The 20,532-nt window shown below is 39.8% G+C and overlaps 1 protein-coding gene and 1 long non-coding RNA gene across 2 annotated transcripts in view; one reads left to right on the forward strand and one right to left on the reverse strand.

The window, feature by feature from the left end:
- The window catches only part of LOC140713338 (uncharacterized), a 34,835-nt gene extending 16,798 nt beyond the window's left edge, over positions 1–18,037 (reverse strand). The window contains exon 1 of the long non-coding RNA XR_012095341.1: positions 17,952–18,037. This is a non-coding gene — a long non-coding RNA (uncharacterized lncRNA). The remainder of the gene's footprint in view (positions 1–17,951) is intronic.
- The window catches only part of ANTXR1 (ANTXR cell adhesion molecule 1), a 266,535-nt gene extending 247,746 nt beyond the window's left edge, over positions 1–18,789 (forward strand). The window contains exon 18 of the mRNA XM_007970383.3: positions 18,038–18,789. Coding sequence (XP_007968574.3) covers positions 18,038–18,253 — 216 coding nt within the window. The 3' untranslated portion in view covers positions 18,254–18,789. The remainder of the gene's footprint in view (positions 1–18,037) is intronic.
- Positions 18,790–20,532: the final 1,743 nt, after the last annotated feature.

Here is a 20,532-nt window from a genome sequence, read left to right on the forward strand (position 1 = left end):
TAATCAAAATATATAAGCAGCTCAAACAACTCTATAGGAAAAAAATCTAATAATCCAATTAAAAACATCTGAATTGACACTTCCCAAAAGAAGACATACAAATGGCAAACAGGCATATGAAAAGGTGCTCGACATCACTGATCATCAGAGAAATGCACATCAAAACTACAATGAGATGTCATCTCACTCCAGTTAAAATGGCTTTTATCCAAAACACAGACAACAAATTCTGCCAAGGATATGGTGGGAATTGACATTGTTGGTGGGAATGTAAACTAGCACAACCACTATGGAGAACAGTTTGGAGGTTCCCCAAAAAACTGAAAATAGAATTATCATAAGATCCAGCAATTCCACTGCTAGATATCCACTCAAAAGAAAGGAAATTAGTATATTGAAGAGATATGTGCACTCCCATGTTTTTGCAGCACTATTCTCAATAGCCAAGATTTGGAAGCAACCTAAGTGTCCATCAACAAGCAAGTGGATAAGAAAAATGTGGTACATATACACAATGAAATACTATTCAGCCATAAAAAAGAAAGAGATTCTGTCCTTTGCAACAACATGCATGGAACTGGAAGTCATTATGTTAAGTGAAATAAGCCAGGCACAAAAAGACAAACTGCATGTTCTCACTTATTTTGGGGAGTTAAAAAGAAAAACAATTGAACTCATAGAGACAGCAGAAAGATTATCAGAGGCTGGGAAGGGTAGTTGGTGGGAGGGAGTAAGTGGGAAGGGTACAAAATGAGTACAAAAATATAGTTAGACAGAATGAATAATATCTAATATTTGACAGCACAGCAGGGTGTGTGGTCAATAATTCACTGTACATTTTAAATAAGAGTATAATTGGATTGTATGTAACACAAAGGAATGATAAATACTTGAGGTGATGGATACCCCATTTACCCTGATGTAATTATTACACATTATATGCCTGTATCAAAATATCTTGTGTACTCCATAAATAATATATATAACTACTACGTATCCACAAAAATTAAAATTTTTTTAATTTAAATTCTTTTTTAAAAGATAATGTTTCCTTTTCTGCTTGAAAATCATGCAGAGCCGGGCACAGTGGCTCCAGCACTTTGGGAGGCCAAGACGGGCGGATCACGAGGTCAGGAGATCGAGACCATCCTGGAGATCGAGACCATCCTGGCTAACACGGTGAAACCCCGTCTCTACTAAAAAATACAAAAAAAAAACTAGCCAGGCGAGGTGGCGGGTGCCTGTAGTCCCAGCTACTCGGGAGGCTGAAGCAGGAGAATGGTGTAAACCTGGGAGGCGGAGCCTGCAGTGAGCTGAGATCCGGCCACTGTACTCCAGCCTGGGTGACAGAGCGAGACTCCATCTCAAAAAAAAAAAAAAGAAAAAAAAAAAAAAGAAAATCATGCAGAAACCTCAGATGAGGCAATTGCCTTGCAGACAATGCTTGCCCCTCTTGGGATCGACCGCCACATACCATCATGACAACCAGACCAATCACAAGGGTGGAATCCCAACACGGTTCAACTGGCAAAGTGCTGCTAAAGGAAGAAAGAATCGGCACACCAAAGGAGCTATAGGACATGGCTATCATGTTCCAAAAGGAGCCAGGAGCATGTGCCTGGATCTGAACCCCAAGAAACCTGGATCAAGGGGGAGTAGGCGAACATAAGGTTGAATGAAGGAGTTTGTCAATGTAGGAACACTTTCCTGAGACAAATGACTTTACACTCTGGCAAGGACCCTGGGAGAAGGTACTAATATGCCAGGATGGATTTTGGAAGCTTGGAAACAGTAATGACCTACCCTAAGTGGACTAGAAAAGCCAGAATTTCTATGGTAGATGGAGGAAGAAGGGATCAAAAGGCTTGGGGAAGTAGGCGCGGCTTAATGTTATACTAGTAAGACAGGAAAACCCACTGACTGACTATGCTCTCTAGTAGGTCCAGAGGTACTCCAGTGACCAGAACAGTAAAAAATGCACTGGTAAGGGAACACCAGCATTGCTGAGAAGCTCAGTGGGGCTGTCCTCTGTAGGCCAGGGTTGATGGTAAGAGAAGCTGCTGTAGAAATAGGATCTCTGATAGCAATGCGAAGTATAGAATCCCAACATGTTAGAGTCTGAATGGAGGTACTTAACCATCAGAAGTAATATGGGTACAATTATCGTAAGACCACAGTAACAAGTGGGGGACCCAACCCATAGAAGGTATGGAGATGGTTAACCAGACACAAGGTCCCTAGGGGCAAGATAGATGGGCAGCCAACAAAGGAGTTGTTTAAACAATCAAGGGAACCAAAGATGGATGAGGAAGCTGAGGACAGCCACCCCAATAAACAAAATCACAATCTGTTGCCCAGTTTCTGTATCTAGCAAGTTCTCAGACCAGAAATTCACTGATGAAGGAGAGACCATTTTCTATAAGAATAAGTCTTGCCACACCATGACAACTGTATCTAGTAATAATTCCTCAGCCTTTCCCCAAAGACCATCTATTTGGTACTCACAAAATGGGGAAGGAGGATTTTCCAGACTTTTTGAGGATTGTCAGAATTAAGGTACAAATTGACATTGATAACCAGAGACCCAAGGCATCACAGATTATAGACCCTTGTTAGAGATGGGACATATGGGGGCCAGGTTAAGTAAATGGAGTCTTGACCCAGGTTCACACTGGGAAATGAAGAGAAAGAGTACAAAGAGAGAAATTTTACAGCTGGGCCTCCGGGGGTGCCATCACATATTGGTAGGACTGTGATGGGGACGTGAGCCGCAAAACCAGCAAAGTTTTTATTAGGGATTTTAGAAGGAGAGGGGATGTAGGAACAGGGAGTAGGTCACAGGATCACATGCTTCAAAGGGCAATAAAAGATCACAAGGCAGAGGGCAGAGCAAGATCACAAGGCAAGGACGAAATTATAATTACTGATGAGGGTCCATGTCCCACTGGGCATGCATTGTCTTGATAAACATCTTAACAGGAAACAGGGTTCGAGAGCAGACAACCAGTCTGACTAGAATTTACCAGGCTGGAATTTCCCAATCCTAGTAAGCCTGAGGGCACTGCAGGAGACCAGGGCGTATTTCATCCATTATATCAACCGCATAAGACAGACACTCCCAGAGCGGCCATTCATAGAGCTCCCCCAAGGAATGCATTCCTTCCCCAGGGTTATTCCTTGCTGGGAAAAGAATTCAGTGATTTTTCTCCTTATCGCTTTCTGCAAGAAGAAAAATATGGCTCTATTCTGCCCGACCCAGCAGGCAGTCAGATCTTACGGTTATCTTTCCTTGTTCCCTTAGAATAGCTGTTATTCTGTTCTTTTTCAGGGTGCACTGATTCCATATTGTTCAAACACACATTTTACAAACAATTTGTACAGTTAACGCAATCATCACAGGGTCCTGAGGTGACATACATCCTCAGCTTACGAAGATGTCGGGATTAAGAGATTCAAGACAGGCATAGGAAATTATAAAAGTATTAATTTGGGGAACTAATAAATGTTCATGAAATCTTCATAATTTTTGTTCAGAGATTGCAGTAAAGACAGGAGTAAGAAATTACAGAAGTATTAATTTTGGGAACTAATAAATGTCCATGAAATCTTCACAAATTATGTTCTTCTGCCATTGCTTTAGCCGGTCCCTCCATTTGGGGTCCCTGACTTCCCGCAACAAACTTCTGTGTTAAAATATAAGAGTAAAACTTCACAACAATAACAAGATTAGAAAGGGGGATGGTCAGTAAATCATTAAGCATGATAAAGTCTTTGCCTTGGTTAGAGAGATAAGATAAAATACCAAGTAACTTTGAAATATTAAAATAATTTAAACTTATCTTTAAAAATTAAGGTACTCATTAAAAGAATAGCAATATAATTATAGCTTTCAAATTGGCAAAGAAAAAAAAGAAAGAGAATATAGATAATTTTATGAGTCTAATAGACAGGAAAAAAGGCAGGGAAGTAGTTTAAAAAAAAAAGATGGACTATTTCTAGCTGGAGATGCTAGCATTTCCTAATCTCCTCTGAGGCTAAGGTTTGCATGCAAGTGAGGTTACACATCGTTTATACCAGTTGAAGAGTGAGAAGATAGAAGACAGTGGCCATGTTCCTGCAAACTCGTTGGCTGTCTTCACTAACACACAGAGTTGTGGCAATGGCAGGCTTGACTTCAGCAGTTTTTCTATGTCTGTTCTCCAGCTTCTTGGGTCCTGAGAGGAAATTGGTACAGTAAGGGTGGTTTCTTGATTTTGGCACAGCCAAGATGGTAGCCTTAAAATATTGGTCTTCTGTTGAGTCAGTTCTATATTCCTCAAGGAATCATTCTCGAAAATGCCTAGAACCAACTCTTTCAGCCAGGCCAACAATCTTAGAGCATCTAATTCCCTATGCTCTAGCTCTTTCTGTTTAAGAGCACCTAGAACAGACTCAGTGTCCTTAACAAAACCCTAAGAGATAAATGTGAGAGGAAGTAGCTTCCAAGAAGATATAAAAACCGTAAGTTTGTAATGTACCTAAATATCATACACTTGAAATATGTACAGCAAAAACAGAATTTCAAGGAGAAATTGTCAAACCCAAACTGATCAGAAATTTTAAACTTATTTCTACTAGAAATAGATAAGCAATATGAAAATTATTAGGGTATAGAAATTTCAAATAACACAAATAAGTGAGCCTGGTGTAATAGAGCTGCATGGAATCACACAATTAACAAATAGAGAATAAGCGTTTGTTTTCTTTTTATTTCAAGAATATGTAATTTTTTTCTTTTTTTCTTTTTTTCTTTTTTTGAGACAGAGTCTTGCTCTGTCACCCAGGCTGGAGTGGCAGTGGTGTAGTGGTGGCTCACTGCAGCCTCTACCTCCCAGGTTCAAGGAATTCTCCTGCCTCAGCCTCCTGAGTAGCTGAGACTACAGGCGCACACCACCATGCTTGGCTAATTTTTTGTATTTTTAGTAGAGATGGAGTTTCACCATGTTGGCCAGGGCAGTCTCAATCTCCTGACCTCATGATCTGCCCGCCTCTGCCTCCCAAAGTACTGGGATTACAGGCATAGCCACCATGCCCAGCCAAGAATATGTAGAATATTTATTAAAATCTGCCACATTCTAGATGTCAAAAAAATTCTCAACCAATTTCATAACAGACAGTGCAACCTGGCTATAGTGCAGTTAAGTCATAAATTAACAATAAAATAATGTTTTTAAAATTTATGCTTGGAAAAATTTAAATAAATTCCTAAATAGTTAAAGGATGAGAGGAGGAAACTACAAAATACTGTACTGAGAAATTATCAAAGAACCACACATCCAAACTTATGAGATGAAGCGAATTTGTAGCATTAAATCCATTTATTATAAAACATAAATGATTGAAAATGAATGAGTTAAACATTCAAGTCAAGAATCTATGAAAAGAAAAAACAGTAAACTTGTTATGAGTAAACTAATAGCATAAAAAGTATTACTAAACAGTGAAGACCAGAAATAAATAAGTATTGAACTTAAAAAAGTACAGGCCGGGCATGGTGGTTCATGCCTGTAATCCTAGCACTTTGGGAGGCCGAGGTGGGTGGATTACCTGAAGTCAGGAGTTCAAGACCAGCCTGGCCAACACGGTAAAACCCTGTCTTTACTGAAAATAAAAGAAAAAAATTAGCCGGGTGCGGTGGTGCCTGCCTATAATCCCAGCTACTCAGGAGGCTGAGGCTGGAGAATTGCTTGACTGGGAGGTGGAGGTTGCAGTGAGCCAAGATCGCACCATTGCACTCCAGCCTGGGTGAGAGAAAGAGACTTTGTCTCAAAAAATAAAATAAAATAAAATAATTGAGTAAATCTAAGGAGAGTTTTAGGAAGAAAACAATAAAGATGGGGACAGAAATTGATGAATAAGAAAACAATAAAGTCCATGCACAAAAACCAAAAACTGGCTCTTTAAAAAAATTATTAAAATGGTCAAACATCTAGCAAGAACAAACATGAATAAAGAGAAAATGTATAAATAAAAATATTAGGCTCTAAAAAGGAGATATACCTATAGAAACAGCAGAATTTTTTTAATTACATAAAAACATTTTAAAACCAATGCAAATAAATTTGAATACTTAGGTAAAAGGGAAATTTTCTTATAAAAATAATAACTAGCGAAAATCACTCTGCATAGGAAACCTTTAAAAAGTGATTAAATAAATTAAATATAGGCTGGGTGCAGTGGCTCACGCCTGTAGTCCCAGCACTTTGGGAGGCCAAGGTGGTGGAACACTTGAGGTCAGGAGTTCGAGACCAGCCTGGCCAATATCATGAAACCCGTCTCTACTAAAAATACAAAAATTAGCCGGGCATGATGGCGGGCGCCTATAGTCCCAGCTACTTGGAAGGCTGAGGCGCAAGAATCACTTGAACCCCGGAGGCAGAGGCTGCAGTGAGCTGAGATCGCGCCACTGCACTCTTTCTCTAAAATAAATTAAATCAGCAATCAAAATATCTTCTCTGCCCTCACAAAAATCAGTCCCTCAACTCCAGTTATCAGGTTTGAAAAAAAAAAAACACGCACACACACACACTGAACAGATTTAAGTTGGAGAACAACAAAAAATATGCTTTGTAAACTCTACATTGCTGAAGACAGAATATTCTAGTACCTTGAAAGTAACAACCCTTCTTCCTCCCCTCTTCTACCTTCCTACCTTTTCTTCTAGATTTTACCATTTATGGACATATCCCTAAGTAATACATTTTTCAATATTGCATTTAATTTGAAATTTCAGTGAATGGAATCACACTGTCAGTATTCTTTGCAACTTGCTTCATCCCCTTAACATAGCATTCATAAGAAACAGCCATGTTTTGTTATCACAGAATGAGTATAATATTCATTACTACTAAATTAATAAAACATAATTTATTTCTGCATTCTCTTCTCAATGAGCATTTGGGTTATTTCTAATTCAAACAATGTTGTGGTTTGCAAAGTTGTACCTGTCTCCTAGAATGTCTCTAGAGCAGTACCATCTGAAAGAAAAACAAGGTGATTCACATGTGAGAGCCACATATGTAATTTTAAATTTTATTTCAGCTACATTAAAAAGTATGAGACAAAATTGATTTTAACGCTATATTTTATTTAAACCAATATATCCAAAATATTATCATTTTAACTTATAATCAATATTTTTAAATGAATTTAAATATTTTTAATTTTTTCATAACCTTAAAAATTCACTAAGTATTTATACTTTCATCACATGTCAGTGCAGTCTAGACATATTTCATGGACTCAATAACCACATGTGGCTAGTGGCTACTGCATTACACAACATAATAGTTGAGTATATGCCAAAAAGTAGGACTGCTGGGTCATAACATATGCACGTTTTCAACATCAATCAATAATGACCTTTTTTTTTTTTTTTCAGTTATGGTACCAATTTACACTTTGACCAGAAGCTTTTAAGAGTTCCTGTTATTCCATACCCAATACCCATGTCAACATGCCAGACCCATTAATTTTTACCAATCTTTTGGGTACATACTAACAATTCATTGTAGCTATAGTTCAAATTTTCATTTCTCTGGTTCCTCATGAGTTGTACAATCTCTTTGAGTGATTACTGGCTCTCTGTGTACCCCTTCTATGCCACCATGCCTGTCAACTGTTCCACCCATTTTCCTATTGGGTTGTTCATCATTTTCATATCAATTTTTAAGGGAGCTTATATATTCTGGATACTAATCTTTTCACTGTTACAAGTGCTGCAAATATTTTCTTCTATTCTGTAATTTCTCTTTCCACTGTCTTTAAGATACTGCTGATAATGAAATCTCTTTATTTTAATGTAATCAAATATATTAATCTTTTTCCATATGAATTGTGGATTTTCTTTTTAAAAAATCATTTTCTACCCCAAGATTGTAAAGAAATTCTTCTATATTTTCTCCTAAAGTCTTTCTACGATTCTAGATTGACAGTTATTTTCTCTCATAATATTGAAGATTTTATTCCATTGTCTACTGAATACCATTTTGCTGTGGAAAAGTGAACTGTGGGTATTGTAGTTCCTTTGTATTAATCCATCTTTACTCTCTGGTTATTTTTAGACCTTTCTATGATTTTAGTGTTCTTCGGTTTCACTATGAAGGATGAATTTGTTTGTAGTGTTGTAAATTCATCGGGCTCCCTGAATCTGAAGTATGCATGAATGTTTCACCAATTAGGAAAAATTCTCAGTTATTATGAATTCAAAAATTGCTGATCCTCTCCTCTCCTTCTAGAACTCCAATCAGATATATGTTAGACCTTCACGCTCCATCATCCATGTCTCTTAACCTTTCATATTTCTACTCTTTGCCTCTCTACGTGCATTCTGGAAAGTTTCTTCAGCTCTATATTCCTATTCATGGATTTATCCCCTCTAATTAGCTTTCTGTTTAAGCCATCATGACAGCTCATGTCCCAAAGTGAGACTGTGCTGAGGCAGAGGGAGGAGAAAGCCTGAATTTAAAGGAGGCAGAATCAATGAAGCTGGGGAATGATGTTGTGGACTGAGTGAGCTATGTGAGGGAAAATGTCCAATAATGGGGTGCAGGCAGATGCACCCACCAATAGCTGGTGCTCATCAGTGTCATCAAAATCACAAAGATATGCCAACTACAAACAATAGATTAACAGAAGCTCTTGGAGAAACAATACTCTGTACAATAGAGTGGCCTGAGCAAGCATAAGAGTCCGAGCTGCCCAGTTTTATATATTAACTTCAAGTTGGGAAACGAAAGAGGAAATAAATCAGCTGCAATGTGAACTCATTTGATGTATTAAGATTTGTTAAAATTCTACCAATATGTATTGGTATAAACCCTCTAGAACTGCGCTGTTCAATGCAATAGTCACTAGCCACATGTGACTACTCTAGTGAAATTATATGAAATGTAAAATTTGGTTCCCAGTCACACTAGCCACATTTTGAGTTCTCAGTAGCCACATGTGGGTAATAGCTAATGACTACTGTAGAACACAGCATGGATATAGAACACGTTGTTCTTTGCAGGAAGTTCCAGAATTCTGCAGAAAAGATTGAACATCACTGCTATAGAAGCTGAAGAGCTCATTATTGATGAAGACAGTTGTAATTTTTTATTTTGTAGTATTTGACTCATAGAAAAAAATCAAGCAAAACATAAGAAATAGCTTCATAACATGAGAAATAGCCTCATAACATGAGAAATAGCCTCAATAAAACCCAGACATTCCACTTCCTGCTGGGTTCAATACCCGGAGAGTACCTTGTGCCAAATTGGGAGAGATTCCTCAAAAAACAGGAGTAGAAAGAGCACAGGGATTGTTGCAAACATTGTGGAGAAGCTTCTGAAATTCCTCTGTCCTCTGACTTTGACTTCGTGGTTGACCCGCATTTTCCACCACCCTCCACCCCACCTCTGCAGTGTGGAAAATATTGTTCATATTTCATTCATTATACAGAATGGTTTGGCAAGAATAAAGTTTGACCAAGACCAACTTTTAATAATAAAGCCTGTAATAATATCCAAGGAAATGAGCAAATTGACCTAACCATCCAAATAAGGAACTCAAGGAGTTAGAGTTTTGAGTTATAAACTGGAAGGAAATTGTGAGACACTGAGCTTGCAGGGCCTATAATCCCTTCATGTCGGAGTTGACCAAGGCTGATTGCTCAATGCAAGGTGAAGTTAACACTGTCTGCAATCTCCAATGGATATCCTAAATAAACTCAAGTAGACTCAGAAAAAGTAGAGTTTGATAGCATTTATGCAACATTTAAAAGCATGCAATGCAGCCTAGACAATTATGTTATTATGCAAAACAATACCAGAGACTGTTTTTTAATACAGTATATTCAATAAAAATAAAAACACTTGCGTGGTAATAAACGTCAGCTTCCAATAGTGGTGAGCTTTAAAGAGAGAGGAGGGAAGACATCAGGAAGGGAGCCAGCTTCAACTGTGTATGTTAATATTTCATTTTCTTTAAAAAAAAAAAACAAATGCAGGGATGGCTACATGTTACAATAGTCTTACAGGACTATTGGTAGGTACAGAGGTGTCCGTTACGTTTTTGTTTTTGTTTTTGTTTTTTAAAGACAGGGTTTCACTCTGTTGCCCAGGCTGGTCTTGAACCCATGGGCTCAAGCAATCCTCCCACCCCACCCTCCTGAGTAGCTGGGACTACAGGCAGACAACACCATGCCCAACTCTAGTTACATTATTCTTTGAATGTTCCTGTTTGTTTAAAAAATTTTCTGGCAAAAGAAAAGTTAAATAAAACAAATTCCACTTCTCTCCATTAGTATTTGTATGATATTTAGCTTCCTTTTTTTCTTGTTGCAAACAGGTCTAATCTAGTACCTACTAGACAGATAGTCATGAGAAGTTCAGAAGAGGAACTGTGCCGCACACAGAAGACAGCCACAAACCACTCAACGCACCCTCAGGGAGTCAGCCCACTGGAGGGCGCTCTCTGGTGAGCCCGGGGCACAGGGATATGTGGTGGTGCAGACCAGCCAATGCGACATGTGGTGCGCAGTCGCCACGCTTTGCTCTAAAGTATGAGGCCAGAGGTGGTCCATTTTCCTTGAGACTGGAACAGATTAGAGCAATGAAGCTGGGTCCTGGTGTTCCAGTTAAAACAGAAAGAGGGTTTGGATCTGTAAGCCTCTCTGCTTATTTTGGCTGGCCAGGCTTCCTATTTCCACATCTGTTCACAGGTCAGGGGAAGCAAAATATGTGGATGTAAACGTTTGCAGTGGTTCTAACACATCAGCACTTCAGGAAGCCAGATTCCGCCCTGCAGATCTATATGGGCTGACCACCACCTGCAGGGACAGGCAGTCCGCCTGAGCGGACCAGAAATTGCTGAGAGAAGAGAGGTCAGTTGGGAATGGTTCCTGCCTTTTCCTCATCCACCTTCTATGGCACCTTTGGTCACTCAACTCAATCAAGCATCTTCTCTTCACTCCAACACTTCTGAACGCTACCCTCCTTGCCACCCCTTATCTTCTGTTATCCCTAAAGTCATCATCTCTGGGAAGATTCCTGTCTCTATCACTGCCTCACCACTGGCCTCCTCCTCCTGCCCTTCAGGGACCTCTCCCCGAGTCCTCAGTCTCACGTTCCACAGCCCCAGAGGCATTACTGGAATCCTCCCAACTCCTCCCCCACCCACACCCCTCCGCCCCTCCTCAGCGATACCATCAACCAAGTTCTCAGGCACAGCGCTCAAACATTCTCATGCTTTCCAGGACTCTGAGCTTGACTCTTTCCATAACACATATTCTCGTCATATCCACGCCTATGATTTCAGTTTTCTTTATGAGCCAGTGACTTCTGAATCTGTACCTCCAACACAGATGTCTTCCCAGCATCCCAGAAACATCCTCCCAACCAGTTCTGGACATGACTACCTGGAGAGTGTGCAGTCACCTCAACTGCACCACGCTCAACACTGAGTCATTCTCTTTCTCCTCTCCAAACATGCTCATCTTGCATTCTCAAATTTAGCAAACTACCAGTGGCTCAGCCACCTAATCCTGACCCTAATTTTCTCCTAACTCCTACATTCAGTCAGTGACCATGTTCTGTTGATTTGACCTCTGACATAACTCAATGACCTCTTCCATTGCTGCCCTTTCCACGTCTACATTCAGGAGCCATCATCTATTGCTGGAACATAGAATAATCCTTCCCTAACTTGCTCTCCGCACTCCCTGACTCTGGTCTAACACACTCTCAAATGGTGGCTCCAGAGTTATGGCTGTAAAACAAAGCACTGATCATTTTATTCACCTACCTTAAAGCCTGTGTGCAGGAACAAACCCAAACTCCTTACTAAAACACTTACTATCTTTCCCTAATCACCAAAGAAATGCTAATGAAAACCACCATGAGGTATCATGTCACCCCACTTAAAATGGATTATATAAAAAATACAAGGAATAACAGATGCTGGCAAGGATATGGAGAAAGGGGAACCCTCATACACTCTTGGTGAGAATGTAAATTGTTACTCTCTATGGAAAACAGTATGGAGGTTCCTCAAAAAGCTAAAAAATAGAACTACCATATGATCCAGAAATCTCACTACTGGGTATATATGCAAAAGAAAGGAAATCAATATATTGAAGCGATACCTGGACTCCCATGTTTACTGCAGCATTACTCACAAAAGCCAAAATATTGAATCAACCTAAGTGCTCATCAGGGAATGAATGGATAAAGAAAACTCGTCCATAAAAATGAACAGGACATAAGATCCTACCTTTGCAGCAACATGAATGGAACTGGAGGTTGTTATGTTAAATGACATACACCAGGCACGGAAAGACAAATATCACATGTTTTCATTCCTATTTGGAAGCTAAAAAAGTGAATATCATGAAGATGGAGGGTAGAATGATGGTTATCAGAATCCAAGAAATGTAGAGAAGTGGGGAGGGATGAAGAGAGGTTGATTGATGTGTACAAAAATATAGTTAGATAGAAGAAATAAGACCTGGTGTGAACACTATTTCAAAACAGAAGAGAATAATTTAAATGTTCCCTGCATAAATAAAACATAAACGTTTAAGATAATGAATATCCCAATTACCCTGATTTGAAAATTAAACATTATATGAATGAATCAAAATATCACATGTCCCCAAATACGTGCACCTATTATGTGTCAAAAAATAAAATAAAATAAAATAAATAAGACCGTATCACTTAACCCCTGACAAAAACAATGAACTCTAAGCCAGACTGCCAGGGATCAAATCCCAGCTTCCTGACTTATTAACTAAGGGACCTTATGGTCATGTAAGTCTGTGCCTCATTTTCCCTATCTATGAATATAAATAGTGATTGCGCAGGTATGATGTGTTGGCTGCCACTATTAACTCTCCAGTCTCACTTCTCACCATTCCTCCACAAGTACCCTATGCTCTGTCCCTAAAATCACCAAGTTCTGTCATGACTACACACTGAAGTACTTGCTGGCTCATTTGCCTGGAATACCTACCTTCCCCCTTGTAAGCCTGGATAACTCTAATTTAAAGCTTAAATATTACTTTCCCTGTGAAACCTTCCCTGATTTCTCCCATTCTAGTATATCTCTATCATACCACTCACAGTAAAATCTTATTATTTAGTCTTTACCCAACCCCCACCTTCCTGCAGGAAGGAACCATGACTTACTCATCTTTGTTTTTCCAGCACTTTGCACAAAACCATATACATAGTAGATTCATGGTAGTTAATAGCATGAATAACTTAAAGTGGGGAACCTGGGCCTCAAAAATACGAATTGACTAGCTAACTCTTCTCAATACTTTTCCAGTCTTCCATATAACAGCAATGCTACAGCTAGAAAGAATGGCAGGACGTAAAAATGCATTGAACTATATAACTAGAACCCAGAGCTGTCAAGGAATGCAACCAAGATCTTTCCACTACACCTGTTGAAACTAACAGAGTTTCTAATTCAAGATAGCACGCTGCCTTGCAAGATCACATTAAAATGACAGTAAAAATATCTAAAAGTCCATCACCAGAAAGAAAGTGGGAGTAGTCACCAATGGACAACAGATTTCAATAAATTTCTGAAAATAAAAAACAATACTTAAGGAGCTGACAAAAGATGAAACAAGGTAGAAGATGCTAGAGCCTATAAGACTGATGAGTAGGGGTAGGGGGCAGCTACAGAGGAAGACCCCTGTCCTGAACAGCCCCGGAGAGACTCCCAACTCAGAAATGCCAGGTGCTAGGGTGGGAGTGGGATGAAGGGCTGAAAACAAAGAGATCAATGAAAGTCTATATGTAGAGCAGTCATCTTCAATGCATCTCCTACCTCCACCATGCACAGAATTCCTAGCAGGCTGGTGTACTGTAATAACCACCTCCCTACTCCAAACAAACAAAGCACAAGGTTCTTCTCTTTGGGAGGGGTAAAACTGGGAAAAGCTACAGCGGCCAGTGTAGGGCATTTGGAGTTTTCTTGCCAAGGTTCAACTTCCTGCCCACTGTCCTTAAAGGAAAGCCTACATGTTGACAAGCTCCGCTTCCACACACAGATTCACAATCACCTTTTCCTATTGCCTCGTTCTCAAATATAACCAAACAACTAAAACCTCATTAGACACTTGAGGGAAGCCTATACTGTGAAATAAAAAGACCAATGCGAACAAGCAGAAATGGGTAATTCAAAGGCAGAAGAGAAGGAGATCTCTAACTAATGTACTCAGAGGGATTTGAGACAATGTCACATGAAATAATAACAAAAGACTATTAATCTAAGAAACAATCTAAGAAAAGAGAAAAAAAATCATCCAAATGATTGAAAAATAATGTTTGGAAAATTTTCCGTCAGGCAGAACAAAAGGAAATCTTAATTTTTTTAAAAAATATATAACACAGGGCTGGGTGCTGTGGCTCACGCCTGTAACCCCAGCACTTTGGGAGGCCAAGGCAGGCAGATCACAAAGTCAGGAGTCAGAGACCAGCCTGGCCAATATGGTGAAACCTCATCTCTAATAAAAATACAAAAATAAATTAGCTGGGCGTGGTGGTGGGCACCTGTAATCCCAGCTACTCAGGAGGGTGAGGCGAGAGAATCGCTTGAACCCTGGAGGTGGAGGCAGCAGTGAGCCAAAATCACACCACTGCACTCCAGCCTGGGCAACAGAGCGAGATTCCATCTAAATATACATATATGTGTGTGTGTGTGTGTGTATGTATGTATATATGTATGTAGATATGTGTGTATATGTGTGTGTATATATACATATATGTACACATATATACACACACACATACACACACACACACACACACACACACACACATATATATGACAAAAGAACCAATCCAGAAATTTTGACTGGTAAAAAGTCCCAAAGGAAAAGGAGAATATAGGAAAAAGGAGAATTGTTTTTAAAATAGTACCCCAAATCCCCAAGTTGAAAGACACAAGTCTTTAGACTGAAGAATCAACCAAGTACACTGCACAAGAGAATGGATAGAGGAAGACTGATAGCTAGACAGATAGACAGACATATTGTGAAATTTGAAGACCTCCCAAGGATAAAGAGAAAATGCTAAAAGCATCCAAAAAGGTTTTAAAAAGTTGCCTACAGGAGAACAAGAACTAGATTGGTATGAGATCTCTCAACAGAAATCTTCGATTCTAAAAAGCAGTGGAACAAAGCCTTCAAACTCCTGAGAAAAAAATCAGTATCAACTTAGAATTGTGTACCAAGCCAAACTATCAATCAAGCATAAAATCAGGACAAAGACATTTTCAGACCTGGAAGGAATGAAAAATTTACTACCTTTTAATGAATACGCTTAATGATATAGTCCAGCAAAATAAGACAATTCAAAAAGAAACGATAAGACGCAGGACCCAGGAGGCAATAGATCCAATGCAGGGGGTTACACTTCCAACCTCCACCTCCCAGGCTCAAGGGATCCTCCCACCTCAGTCTCCTGAGTAGCTAGGTGCACACCAGCACACCCAGCAAGTTTATTTTTGTAATGATTGAGTCTCACTATATTGCCCAGACTGGTCTCAAACTCCTGGGTTCAAGTGAATTCAAAGGAAACTCTAAGGAATTCAAAAAACTGAAAGGAATGTTTAAAGGCATAAACTCACAAAGAAAAAGAGATGACAGGATATCAAGGGTAGGAGAAAGAAAAAGAAAAAGATGAAAATATTCCAAAATTGATTGTGGTGGTGGCTGCACAACTCTCTGAATATACTAAAAGCTACTGAGTTGTACACCTTAAATGAATAAATTGTATGGTCTATAAATTATATGTCAACAAATCTGTTTCAAGAAAAGACGAGAATGTGAGATGAGAAAATAGCAACAAAATTTCAGAAATTGAATGGCAGATGGACGAGTGATAAATAACTGGAGACTCCCCCCAAAAAAAACCCTGAATTCCAAGCTCACCGCAGAGAAAGCCTCAATGAAGCATCATTTACACCTTGGACGAAACAAAAGATATGGAATCCAGGGACCTTGGGAAATAGGAGTGAGAGAGGGGGGAAGATAGGAGGTTGACAAATTAAGAATCAGTGAAACCCTCGAATGCCCTCCTCCATGCCACACAACTGGACAGCTGCCAGTGGTGTTTTGTCGTCACATTAACATACACAGAAACACTGCATAAACCAAGATATCTGTAACTCTATGTGAGAAGGATGAGGGATGGGAAGTGTGTATTTAGTATGGTGGGGGCCAAGGCAGTTAGATGGAAGAAAATTAAAGCCTTGTCTTTTTTTAATGGGAAGTCAATAGTAAATGCCTAAAACTAAGTAATGAAGAAATAGCATTGCAAACAAATAATTTAGCAATATGGAAGAAAATATCACACTGCTTGAAAGTGATGGCCTTCCGGAAGTGAGACAGTGGTGGTGGTTGGAAGAGGGGAGGCAGAAGACTGCTTTTTTTTTTCTTTTTTTTTTTTTTGAAACAGAGTCTCACTCCGTTTCCAGGTTGGAGTGCAGTGGCGCGATCTCGGCTCACTATAACCTCCATCTCCTGGGTTCAAGCGATTCTCCTGCCTCAGCCTCCCAAGTAGCCGGGATTACAGGCATGCACCACCACACCCAGCTCATTTTCGTATCTTTAGTAGAGACAGGGTTTCACCATGTTGGCCAAGCTGGTCTCAAACTCCTGACCTCAAGTGATCCACCTACCTTGGCCTCCCAAAGTGCTGGGACTACAGGCATGCACCACCATGCCCAGCCTCCCCCTCCTTTTCTAACAGCTTGAGATATAATTTTTTTAGTATACTGCAGCATATATTTCATGAAACTATGATGTCAGCAAAGTGGAAGAAAGAACATCAACATTTTTGAGTGTATGTCAACACAGACAATATGTAAAGAAACAAGAATTTTTCTGCAAATGTGACTTTGTAGACCAAAGACAGTACTCTGTGTTATTCTAAGAGCAGTGACTATTTGGATAGTAACTATTGTGATCAATAATTAATGTCACATGTCTATCCATTTAGGGATTATGTGTCTTCTCAAAGCCCTTGCAAATTGCTTTATCTGCCTTATAGGACTGAAATCACCACATCACATTTTTCATATTGCTGAAAAACGTCCAGCTCTGTATTGAGATATAATTTACATACTGTAAAGTTCACCCATTTAAAGTGTACAACTCAATGGGTTTTAGTATATTCACAGAGCTGTGTAACCAACACCATAGTCTAATTTTAGATCATTTCATCATCCGATAAGAAATGTGATACTGCTGTTTTAATAACAAGCCTTGTAAGGCATGGTAAAATAAAATAAAATAAAAACTAAATTAAAAGAAAGAAACCATTAAGAGTGGTTTCCTCTAGGAAGGAGAACATGGGGTGTTTGGTGATGACATGAGAAATGGAGGTTTTCATTGTTGGCCTTTCTGTAATATTTTATGCTTCTTTAAAAACCATTTATGTGTGCTGTTTTGATTTTATAGTTTTCTTTAAAAGTTATAAAAATTCCTTAAACACAAACTTAATGGAAAGTCAGGGATTAAATTAGTGGCAGTGTTTGCCAAAGCCCTTTGGAAGTTGAACGTGCTCTGCAGATTTGAGGAGCTGTTGTCATTCCAGGATCACAGCAGAATTGGGTGGGGAAGAGATCACACAAGGTCAGCAACTTGGGAACTGGGACAGGGCCACATAACACCTGCTGGAAGGTGGCCACCAGCTGGGACGATGGGGCTGTCCCCACAACAAAGGCCCCTTTTTGGAGATCCCTGGGACTCAGGGGCCAGTGAGCCTGTCTTTGGGGAAGATAAGGCAGAGAGCCAAACCTCAGGACACATGAGTGTGGCATGTCCATGACCAGAGACCAAGGCCAGGTTTGTGACATGACAAGGTATCAATGATCTAAGTATTAATAGAAAGAGAACTGTGGCATCATCTTACCCAGAACCATCTCTCCCCAAATAGCAGGTTCCACTTTTCTTGAGATTAGGTCCATTTTATGTTTTACATTTTCCTTCACTTTTCAGAAAAATGGCCCCAAGTGGGACTGCCTTTTTTTAATTCCAAGGAACACCACCGGCCACATCAGCACTGTTCTTGCCTCTGCCTCCAAGCTCTGTTTCTCATCTGGCTGCCGAGAGAATTTGCTGTTGCTCTGCCAGCAAAATGTCTCTGGGAAGAAAGGAATGGAAAATGTGAGGAAATTTCCTTCCAAAATCTCAAAGAATCCTCGCTCAGCATAACCAGTGAGAATCAGCTGCGCAATGAACCACACCAGAAAAAAAGGAAAAGGCAATTATAATTCCTCAGTGCCTGGTGCCCATCCAGATTTACAGCAGGACCTCTCTTCGTGGATCCCCAAAAGGTTACCATGTTGAGGGAGGGCTTCCCAAATGGGACCGAAGACATGAATCTCGTAGGCGAGGACCCTCACTGGGGAGTTCTGACACCCTGGAATCTGAATAAGGAATTTGAAGACTTGGACTTGGGGCTGGAAATGGTAAGGCTGTTCTCAACCTTCAGACCCTGACATGCCTGCCCAGTCATGACCATCTCTCACTTGTCCCTGATGTAAAACCCACCACCACCTGTTCCCAGGCCGTCAGAGGCACAGTCTTTAGGAACCCGCCAGGGGTATAACAAATACACCCCAGCAAAGCTTGTCTGTTTTTGTTGCTTTGTTGTTGTGTTTTTGTTTTTTGAGACAAGGTCTCACCCTGTCACCCAGGTTGGAGTGCAGTGGCACAATCAAGGCTTACTGTAGCCTCGACCTCCTGGGCTCAAACAATCCTCCTACTTCAGCCTCCTGAGTAGCTGAATACAGGCGTGCACCACTATGCCTAATTTTTTTTGTTTCATTATCATTCATTCTTTTAATTTTTTATTATACTTTAAGTTCTAGGGTACATGTGCACAACATGTAGGTTTGTTACATATGTATACATGTGCTGGACCCATTAACTCGTCATTCACATTAGGTATTTTTCTCCTAATGCTATTCCTCTTCCCTCCCCGCACTGTACAACAGGTCCTGGTGTGTGATGTTCCCCACCCTGTGTCCAAGTGTTCTCATTGTTCATTTCCCAGCTATGAGTGAGAACATGCAGTGTTTGGTTTTCTGTCCTTGCAATAGTTTGCTCAGAATGATGGTTTCTAGCTTCATCCGTGTCGCTACAAAGGACATGAACTCATCCTTTTTTATGGCTGCACAGTATTCCATGGTGTATATGTGCCACATTTTCTTAATCCAGTCTATTATTGATGGACATTTGGGTTGGTTCCAAGTCTTTGCTATTGTGAATAGTGCCGCAATAAACATACGTGTGCATGTGTGTCTTTATACTAGCATGATTTATACTCCTTTGGGCATATACCCAGTAATGGGATCGCTGGGTCAAATGGTATTTCTAGTTCTAGATCCTTGAGGAATCACCACACTGTCTTCCACAATGGTTGAACTAGTTTACACTCCCACCAACAGTGTAAAAGTGTTCCTATTTCTTCACATCCTCTCCAGCATCTGCTGTTTCCTGACTAATGATCGCCATTTTAACTGGTATGAGATGGTATCTCATTGTGGTTTTGATTTGCATTTCTCTGACGGCCGGTGATTATGAGCATTTTTTCGTGTGCCTGTCGGCTGCATAAATGTCTTCTTTTGAGAAGTGTCTTTTCATATCCTTTGCCCACTTTTTGATGGAGTTGTTTTTTCTTGTAAATTTGTTTAAGTTCTTTGTAGATTCTGGGTATTAGCCCTTTGTTAGATAAGTAGATTGCAAAAATTTTCTCCCATTCTGTAGGTTGCCTGTTCACTCTGATAGTAGTTTTTTTGCTGTGCAGAAGCTCTTTAGTTTAATTAGATCCCATTTGTCTATTTGGGCTTTTGTTGCCATTGCTTTGGTGTTTTAGTCATGAAGTCCTTGCCCATGCCTAGGTCCTGAATGGTATTGCCTAGGTTTTCATGGTTTTAGGTCTAGCATTTAAGTCATGCCTAACTAATTTTTAAATTTTTTGTAGAGACGTGGTCTCACTATGTTACCCAGGCTGATCTCAAACTCCAGTCTCGAACTCCTGACCTCAAGCAATCCTCCCACCTCAGCCTCCCAAAGTGCTAGGACTATAGGCATGAGCCACTGCACCTGACCTGCATTATTTTTTTAACCAGGACAACCAAGTAAAAGCTGTTATGAGAATGGGACAAAGGAGAGGTAGATTTTGACTGGGAGGAAATTAAAACCCAATAAGAGACCTTAGAAGAAGGACAGCCCTGATAAGGAAACGTGGAACCCTGCTTTAGGCAATACTAAGTGGAAGAAATAACTGAAGGAAATGGAACTTAAGCAATCCAATGTGGTAAATAACCGATAGAAAAGAGAAAATGATGCAATGACTGACAGCTCATTTTTTCTTTATTTCATTTCATTCATTCACAGCCATTTTACCTGGAAATAAGAAAATGTATATGCAATATAAATATGCAAGTGAAGTACTGAGGACGATTTTCAGAATCTTGTTTGTAGAT

This window comes from Chlorocebus sabaeus, chromosome 14, assembly GCF_047675955.1.
Source record: "Chlorocebus sabaeus isolate Y175 chromosome 14, mChlSab1.0.hap1, whole genome shotgun sequence".
In the NCBI taxonomy this organism is placed as follows: Eukaryota; Metazoa; Chordata; class Mammalia; order Primates; family Cercopithecidae; genus Chlorocebus; species Chlorocebus sabaeus.